This window comes from Pteropus medius, unplaced genomic scaffold, assembly GCF_902729225.1.
Source record: "Pteropus medius unplaced genomic scaffold, Ma_sr-lr_union100, whole genome shotgun sequence".
In the NCBI taxonomy this organism is placed as follows: domain Eukaryota; kingdom Metazoa; phylum Chordata; class Mammalia; order Chiroptera; family Pteropodidae; genus Pteropus; species Pteropus medius.
The window spans coordinates 1-9,428 of NW_024351663.1; the positions used below are offsets into that span (position 1 = coordinate 1).

The following is a 9,428-nucleotide window of genomic DNA, read 5'->3' on the forward strand; positions in this document are numbered from 1 at the left end:
TGATGGCCTTTACCAAGTTGAAGAAGTTCCTTTTTATTTCTAGTTTGTTTAGTTTAGTATTTTACAATGAAGTGTCGAGTGTTGTCATTATGTGATTTTTTTTCCTTTTTTATGTTAATATGGTGTATCATATTTGTTGATTTTTAGTTGTTACACCAATTTTGCTGTCTTGGGATAAATCTCTGTTGTTTGAGGTATATAATCCTTGTATGTTGCCGGGTGCAGTTTGCTAGTACTTTTTTTAAATTTTTTGAAGATTTCTGCATCTACATTCGTAAGGGAGGGAGGTGGTCTGCAGCTCTTTTCCTGTAATGTCTAGTTTCGGCATCAGCATAATACTGGTCTCGTAGGATAAGTTGGGAAGTGTTCCTTCCTCTCTTAATTTTTGAAAGAGTTTGTAAAGGATTGGTATTTTTTCTTTGAGTGTTTGCCAGAATTCACGAGTGAATACACGTGGGCCTGGGCTTTTCTTCATGGGAAACTTTTTAATTACAAGTTCAATCTCTTTGTTATACAGCTGCTGATTTTTTATTTCTTGTTAAGTCTTTTAGTTATTTGTTTATTTCATCTAAGTTATTTGTCGGCATACAGTTGATCAGTATTTTTCTATAACCCTTTTTATTTTGTAAGGTCTGATGTCTTCTGTTCTTTCATGCCCTAATTTATTTATTTATCTATCTACATATCTATCTATCTATTTATTTATTAGGCGAGGCAACCCTTGGTTGGCCTCACAGACTGCAAGGACCTTGTGAACTTACAATCCCTTATTTTTTTTTTTTTGACGCCTACAGCACCTGGTCTTCCTAGGTGGTCTCTCATCCAAGTACTAACTAGGCCCGACTCTGCTTAGCTTACGAGATCAGACAGGATCCGGCTTGTTCAGGGCTTGGCCATAGACACATGAGCAATTTTAATTATTTATTTAAGTCTTTGGGTTTTTTTTCGGGCAGTCTAGCTAAAGGCTCATCAATTTAGTTGATCTTTCCACAGAACCAGCTTTGGGTTTTGTTGATTATATAGTACTTGTTTTTTACATTCATTCATCACATATTTATCAGATCCTGGGTTGACAGTCATGAACAAAACAGACATGTTTTCTGCTCTCTGAAAGCTCTCCGTCCAGTGGGAAACGGGGAGGGTATCAGACGCAGTGTCATTCCTGCTGGGAAGGACAGGTGGGTGCTGTGCGGGGGTAAGGGGCCGACTGTGCCGGGCCAGAGCTCTGAGGAGTGACATTTAAACAAATGAGAGTTGAGCAGACGCCATCACCTCAGAGACCAGAGCTGTGGGGGAGTGCATTATGGGGGTCTCAGGAGGAATATTCTGGGTGACGGAGCAGACACCCAGAGGCCCCAGACCCCTGTGGCAGCAGCAGCCAGGGAGGGAGGGGGCGGGCCTCGGGGGCGGGGCCTCGGGGACCCTGTTAAGAACGGGCTTTCATTTAATCTGTTATGGACGCACGACCGTGGTTTACTTTCGTGGAAGTTTAATGGTACCAGCCTGTATCAGGAGGCAATTATTAACCTTCTGGAAGTTTCAGTTGCCGCAATATTTAAGCCTAGGGTCCTTCTCATGGCCTGGAAGGCCCCGGGCGGTCGGGCCTGCTGCCTCCAAGGTCCCCAGCGCTGGCCGGCCTCCCCAGCGTGCCCCGCACGCATCCAGGGCCTCGGCCACCCCGGCGTCTTCAGCTGGCACACTCATGTCTTTGCTTTTCTGCTTTTTTTGTGACATTCAGGGCTCAGCTAAGCTTTGGAGTCAAGGTGTTGAGAATTGTAGCTGTCGTCTGCGGAGGGCAGCCTCTCGTGTCACAGGTCCGGTGGTGGCACGCACCCCGTCCTGTCAGAGGGCCAGTGGTGTGGCATTTGCCCCGCCTTGGTCACGAGGCCGGTGGTGGCGTGTGCCCTGTCCCGCCACCAGTCTGTCATGAAGACCCACGAGCCCAGATGTCCAGGCTGGTCCCAAGGCGCTGGGATCACAGGAGGCCGGGTTCTCCATCCGCTGGGCTGTCAGCCGTGGATCATGGAGGCCGGTTCTCCATCCGCTGGGCTGTCAGCAGTGGATGCTGTTTCGGTCCCAGGATAGTTCTTGCAGCTTGGAAAATGCCACAGGTGCCCTTCCGGTGCTCTGGGCAGGTGCCTGGGGGAGCCCGGAGGCCGGGGAGGACGTCACGGGCCTCAGAGCCTGGCGAGGACAGGCTGTGCCCGGGGCAGGCTTCCGGGGAAGGGGTGGGCTGCAGTCGTAGGGCGGTCTAGACATCTTGTCCTGGCTGCTAGCCTGCAGTTTCACTCCCTGGCGACACAGTCACCTGCCATCAGACCGCTAAGGGATTCTGAAACTTTAGGTTTGCAATAAACAGTGAGGCTAACTGGAGTCCTGCGTCTTTAGCTAATAACGTAAGCGTGTTGATGAGTCGTGGGCTGGCTTGGCTGCTGCTCTTGCCACCGGCTGTTTGCAGGAGGGGACGCTGTCCTGCTGCCTGACACTGGCAGACACGACCCTGCCATCTCCCCCACGCCCTGCTCCTCCCATAATGCGTGATACCTGCTGTCCCAGACTGTCCCAGACGGACACGCTCAGGTTCCAGTCTGTGTGTCTGCTAGTAAAAAGGAAAGTTAACCCTAACATCACCAGAGATATTTATTAAGTAAATAATTCAGAACAAGGCAAAAACCACTTTAATTAGTCTTCTCCTGCTTCAGTATTTTGGTTAAATGAAATCGTTTATTTTATGTCTACATTTTCTTTGTATTCTTGAAAGTACATCTAAAGAGCAAACGAAGGGTCCCCCGAATCACAGCGTTTTCAGGCCTCTGGCATAACTGGCATCAAGAAAGTTTATTGTTCTAAGTCTGTTTAATTTTTCCAGAAAGCCAAATAGCTGAGTGCAGCCCAGGCTGTAAAATTATTCATAGCTTCTCTTCCCGCGACTGGTCCATTTTGTGACTCTGACCTAAAACATCTTCTCTCTCAACGAGCAGGATCTAAAACGTGCTTCGCACAAAGAAGCTTTTCTCACTCTCTGTGACATTGAAAATGTATAATCTACTGAAACCTAGTCCGGGGGTTGGGGGTGGGGGGGCGCCGTGGGACAGGAGGGCTGCACGGTCACAGGTCACACCCCTGTGCTGTCCTCTGTGGTCGGGCCTGGGGAGAAAGGCTGTAACCTCAGGGCCCAGCCCCCTAGAGTGCTTCCCCAGCCCCGGAGCCCATGCCCCCGGGGGCGGGCAGTGGGCGGGCTCCTGACCTTCAGGCCTGGGCCCCTGGCTGTGCGGCTGTGTCTGTGCCATCACAGGGGAGCTGGGCAGTGTCAGCGGGGGGGCTGTCTGCTCACTGGCTTATCTTTCCTTTCCCTCCAAAGTTGCTTAAATTTACATAGAAATAAAACCATTTTGAACGCACTGGCGGTCCCCTTGTTAAGCTCCTGCGTGCAGGCTCCCGTGTCCTTTAGAAGAAGCAGCTGCCTCTTTTCAGGCTTCTGGGTGGCTTAGCATCCGATCTGTCTCTCAGCCGAGTGAATAACTTCTACTTTTCACCAAAATTCCAAGACTTATTATGTTTGAGGTTCCTGTAGTTCCTGGATAACAAAAGTCCCTAATTCTGGACAGAATGAGGATTTTTGGTAAGGTTTTAAAACGAGCATTTTCAGTAGGTAGTAAATAACGTCTGTGCGTGGGTCCAGGTATCTCTGTGCTGAAGTGCGCATAGTGTCCGTGAGCTCCTTGGTGACTTGCAGAGAGTGGCAGGGAGAGCGACCGCGTTTACCCCCGCTCCTGTGTGCACGCACACGCCCACACAGGTGTGCCCACGTAAACACACGCACACCGCGCACACCTTTCACAGTGCTCTGCCTGGATCGAGTGCTGTCACACGTGTCGGTTTGATGTGCGGTTCTGCTTGGCTTGCACGTGGCGGCCTCCAGAAAGACGACATCCACGATTTTCTGTTGTCCCTGGCGGCAGCACGGTGCCCCGAATGCCCCCGGTGGGGGTCTGGCCGGTCGCACCGGCCCGCACCTGTGGGGTCGTCTGTCTGCACGCTCACGCTCAGGCGGCGCCAGCCATTTCCTCTCCCGCATTTGGCTTTCGTCTGTCGAGATCGGACTCAGCGGGGACGCCCTGCCTTCTTCCTCGTCCCCTCGCCCCGCCAGAGGAGGGCGACAGTGGCCGCCTCGGCTCAGCCTTGCGTCAGCCCGTTCCGTGGGAAAGAAGAAAATGATACACACCAGTAACCGCCGAGGGGTAACAACGAAGCGCCCTGGAAACGCGCAGTGGGATTGTCTGGGCCGCTCTCGGGTGACCGCCGGGGACCCCTCGGGGCAGTGAGGCGCGTGGGGGGCATCGGGCAGGAAACAGGGAGAGCACCACTGCTCCGAGCGCCCTCCGGTCGCCCCGTGTCCCCTCCGCCTGACCCCGTCCCTCTGGGGCGCGGTCGCCACCCTCCGTGCACCACGCAGTCCCTGGCGGCCACACGCACGCCGCCACCAGCCACGCACGGCTTCGGTGTTTGCGACGTGGGCAGACGACGCTCTGTTCCCGGAGCCTGAGCCGGTGGTGAGAAGCGCTCCGTGGTTCAGCTTGACGCGGTTTCCAGAGCGAGCGAGCGCAGAGACGGCGTCACTCAGCGCTCGCCACGTGCGCCGTGGGTCCTGTCGCGTCCCTGCTGTGGACGAGCTGTCGAGGGCCACGCCAGCCTTCCCGGGGTGTGCTGCTTACCTGGTGCTTGTCTGTGACGGATCACCCCGAATCTAGCAGTTAAAACACGACCCTTTATCACCTCACGGGAATCCAGGAGTGGCCGGGCGGGGCGGGCAGGCGGAGCGTGTCCTCAGGCCGCGTCCCGAGTCCCCGCTGGGGGGCAGGGGGCGCCTCCAGGCTCGCTCTCCTGGTAGCTGGGAGCCCACGGTTCCTTTCCCCGTGAACCTCGCCGTTGGCTCCCCGAATGTCCTTATAGCATGGCAGCCGTGTCACCCAGACCCGAGGGACCCGAGCGAGAGGGAGAGACGGATACGAGAGAGAGGCCAAGACGGAAGCAGCCGTCTCTGTCTAACCTCGGGGGTGACACGCCATCTGGTCCGCGCACCCCGGTGGTCACAGAGCCCGTTCCCGGCACTGCGGGGGGGTGGGGGGTCTGTAGGCAGGAGCTGGGCGTCCTTCGGGGTCCGGTCCCACCCCTGTCGCGGTGGGCTTCCAGGGAAGTGCCGGGCCTGCCCCCGGGCGAAGCCCTGCTCGCTTTTTCTTTTAACCGAGACTCCTCCCAAATTCTCACTTCTTCGCATCCTGCCTCCTGCGACTGTGACACGCACAGGCGTTGTCCGAGGCGACGACCTCCTCTAGCACCCAGGGACCCCCCGTTGCCTCGAAGCCCGAGAGGAGGCCGGCGTCGATAAGGCAGGCGCCAGGCCCTGCTCGCTACCCGTGGGCGTACACAGAAGCCTAGTGGAGGCTGGGACCGTCCCAGACGAGTCCCGTCGCCAGGGCGACAGGTGGCTCAGGGAGCTGCGTTTCCTGGGAGGGGCAGGCGCCAGGCCGTTGTCCTGTGTGGACTGTGACTGTGACGGGGCCGCTGTCTGAGGCGTAGATGACTCCCTGCTGAGACTGCTGGCCGGCGAGGGACTGGGGAACAGGACCCCTGGGCCCCTTGCTTCATGTGACCTTGGTGTCCCTGTTTGTCTTTGTCATCCTCAGGCAGGTTCCGGCGGTGGCCCGGGGCAGAGAGTGTGTGTCATCGACGAGATCGGGAAAATGGAGCTGTTCAGCCAGCCATTCATCCAGGCCGTTCGTCAGGTGCTGTCCACGCCGGGGGCCGTGGTCCTTGGCACCATCCCGGTCCCCCGGGGGAAGCCGCTGGCCCTGGTGGAAGAGGTCCGCAGGAGGAGTGATGTGACGGTGTTCACCGTGAGTGCAGCGTCCCCCGCGCCGCCTGCACCGCGGTGGCTTTGTGGCTTTGTGGCTTTCCCTCCTGCAAGAGGGAGGGTAGCTGGGTCTCACTTCCTAGGACTGTGGAACGTGACGTGTCCCCCTCCTGGGCAGCACAGGCCTGCGGGGGAGCTGCCGGGCTGTGTCGCTGCCCTACCCGGGTGCGGCCAGGTTGGGGCACAGAGGCACGCAGGCGCCGGCTCCCGGTAGAGGCTTCCCGTTGGGACCGGCCCGCCTCGGGGAGAAGAGGCGGTCGCCACCGTGGGGCCCGACGGGGGCGGGCGCTGGCCAGCAGCCGCCGTGGCTCCTCACGGCCACAGAGAACAAAAGCTCAGTCCCTCAGCCACACCGGCCACATCTCAGTCACCCCGTAGCCACGTGGACAGCACGGCTGTGGAGCCTCGCCCGCAGAGCGAGGCATGCGGGCCCCGCCGTGAGACCTCTAGTGAGCTCTCGGGTGGCCCTCGGGCCTCGTGGCAGCGGTGAGGGACGGGCAGTACCGTCGTGTTCCAGGGGCCGTGTCCGAGCCAGGGGTGAGGGGCTGCCGGGACCGCCGGCGCTGGGCCCGAGCACTCGCCTTTGCCTTCCCCGAGGTCTCTGTGTCCCCGTCCGCTGGGTCCTGCGCTGCCCTGCCCGCCTTGCTTCGTACGTGTCCGGGACAGCCCCGTTCCCGCCCCGTTCCCAGCCGAGCTCTGCCCACACCCATCTCCCCGCCCGTAGCTTAAAAGCCTGCTGGCCCCGCGGGTGTCCAGTGCTCACGTCGGCCTGGCAGCCACTTCCAGGTGCAGACGGAGCCCCTGCCGCCCAGGGCGACGTGCGCCTCACACCACCGCTTACAACGGCACCACGGCCAGCGGGCCCTGTGGGACAGCCACGTGATGTCACCGGAGAGTCCTGGCGGCTTGCAGTGCGGTGAACGGCTGTGGGGTCGGAGCAGTCAGACCTGGGAGGGCCGCCCCTCCCTCCTGTAAACGCTGATGGCGGGTCTGCCCCGGGCTGGGCACCGTCGCCCATCCTGGAGGCGAACCGTGCCGACCAGGCCCTTGTCCTCGTGGAGCTGACACTCTGGGACAGGAGCCAGAGAAGAGAAATGCATCAAACAATCAGGCAAACTCTGGTGTCTCTAAATGACAGGAAACGAGGGTGCCGTGGCAGCTGGGGCCGGAGGTGGGGGCGTGGCCTGGACGGTCTCTCGGGAGCTGGCGCACAGGGTCACGTCCTCACGACGTCCACGGGGCACCTGCCTTCAGGGTTTTATGCTGCTGTCTCTACCTGTCCCTTTCCCTGGCTACCGAGTTAGTCCTTGGTTGTGATTCTGGCATTTCCGTGGAGAGGGAGGCCGTGAGCAGTGAAAGGCAGTGAATGACGATGGCCGTCAGGTCAGATGGCTGCCAGGCTGCAGGGCTGCGAAACGGCAGGCGTCAAGCCCGGGGCCGGGCCGCCTCTGCGTGTCATCCGCATGCGGACCGACGTCAACACAGACTGCCTCGGCTGCCCCCGAGCCGCCGGCAGGGACACTGCCGTCCGGGTGTCGCCTGGGCGTCCTGCTCAGCTGGCTCCTCAGGACGCGGGTCCTCAGGGACGCTGGCCCCTTGGCGGAGGGCCGGTCTCCAGATGCACACACTTCCCCTCACCGTGGTTTCTCGCTCAGGTTCACCGTGGGTGCCCTCCGACATTGCCACCCGCGGCAACTGTCTGTGGAGCCTGCCCGACCCCCGGCCCCGCCCCCGCATGCCCCTCACCTCGTGGGTCCTTCGCCACTCGGGCCGGCCCCTGGGTTCTGGTCTGTAAGCTCCATGAGGCCAGGTCCTTATCCGAGGCGCCGCCCTGTCCGGCTGGCGCCCTCAGCGGTGAACGGGGAAGGCCGTGGGGCCAGATAGGAAGCGCTGGTGACAGGGAGGCCGCGGTGTCTCCTGCTTCTGCCGTGTCATCGGGACACGGGGTTGCGAGGGACAGGATCAGAAGCTTCACCGGGAGACGCGGAGTAAACTTACTGCCGTGACGGTGCCGGGTGCAGAGCAGGCGCTCTAGGGGCCCCGAGTCCTTGGGCACTGCGTCCCCCACCGGCTCAGGGACCTCGGCTTCCCCGTCCTGCAGATGCGAGCGCCCCGACACTGGGGCTCCTGGCCGCACACGGGGAGACGAGTGGATGAACGGCCTCGGGCACATCGGAACTCTGGGTGTGACAGGCCAGTGCGCGGGCTGCTCCCCGTGGGCCCGCCTGGCAGGCGAGTCCTGGTCGGGTCGGGTCCCAGGCAGGCCGCGTCCCATCCGGCGCCTCGCCCCGGGCGTCAGTCTGCGGTCGGTCCGCGTGCACACCCGTCAGTCCCGACCCGGCCGCTGTGCGGAGGCTGCTGGTGGGGCTCGCCCACCCCGGCCCGTTTCTGGGGTCACAGTCACTGTGCAGAACACCCCCTCACCCCCCTTACTCCCCCTGAACGTCGCCTGCCAGAGGACTGAAGGGAGGAAGGGGCTCTGAAGCCCACTCTCTCGCTTCTTCCCACAGGTCACCAGGGACAACAGAAGCCACCTTCTCCCGGACATCGTGACCTGCGTGCGGAGTGGCGGGAAGTGACGGTGGCGGGCATCCCGTGCGGTCCCACGGACGCTCGCGGCTTCTGCAGCGGAAGCCTGGCGGCTGTTCCCGCAGCCTGCCGCGGGGCTCGAGGCCAGGCGGGGCGGAGCGTTGCATGGAATTTGCCGCCACGGAAGTTCGTAAATGTGCCGGGGACGTGGGGACGGGTTACTGCCTCGTCAGTCCTGAGGGTCACGATCGTGAGGTCCCTCTCCATCCACAGCTCGTGCAGCTCGAAGTGATAGCCGTTACTTGATTTTTAAAAGTTATTTCCAAAGGAAACCATTTGAGGACCCTTCCCCCACCCCCGAGTCCCTTGCTGTTTGTTTGCTTACTGCTTAATGGATTAAAAAGTGCTGTGACGGCTGCAGGCGTGTGAGTCCCGTGTGGGGTGGACAGCCCGGCATGGCGATGGCCTCTGGCACGTGGCAGGCTTGGGCCTGGGCTGCTCTGGTCCCCCCCACCCCCTACCCGGCCTGTCTGTGCCTCGTTTCCCTTCTAGGAAGGGGGGCCCGAGTGTCATCTCAGGAAGGCGATGGCCCGTCGTGGAAGGAAACCCCATCGGTCACCTGCGTGGTGTCCTGGACAGTCCGGGCTGGGTTTGGGGAGCCGAGGGAATGCCGGCCGCCGGGAGCCACGCGGGGGCTGCCTTTGAGCTGGTGGCACCGGATGGATTAAGAGTTTCGGGTCATTTCTGGTGAAGACTTGGGAATTCCCAGGACTTTTTAGCAGCTGGTGTTGATGCTGGGCGCACCCGTGTGTCACCGAGCTGCCGCTGGGAGCACGGCAGTGTGGGTCACCGCGGACCGGGACAACGGTGTGCTGCCTGTCACGGTCCCGTGCCGTAGCCTGCGGCCCTCTGGAGCTTGCTCTGGGTGTGCCGGAGGGAGCACAGCCCACAGGCCTGTGTCCCGGACCCCTCGCCTCAAGTCTGA

General features: G+C 60.1%; 1 protein-coding gene across 1 annotated transcript; it reads left to right on the forward strand.

Annotated features, from left to right (window-relative positions):
• Positions 1 to 5,580: 5,580 nt before the first annotated feature.
• Positions 5,581 to 8,863, forward strand: LOC120587398 (cancer-related nucleoside-triphosphatase-like; the record flags this gene model as incomplete). Its single annotated transcript, XM_039844136.1, has 2 exons — positions 5,581 to 5,897; positions 8,425 to 8,863. Coding segments are annotated over 2 exons (386 nt in total), but the record flags the coding sequence as incomplete, so codon positions are not given.
• Between the last annotated feature and the right edge of the window lie 565 nt (positions 8,864 to 9,428).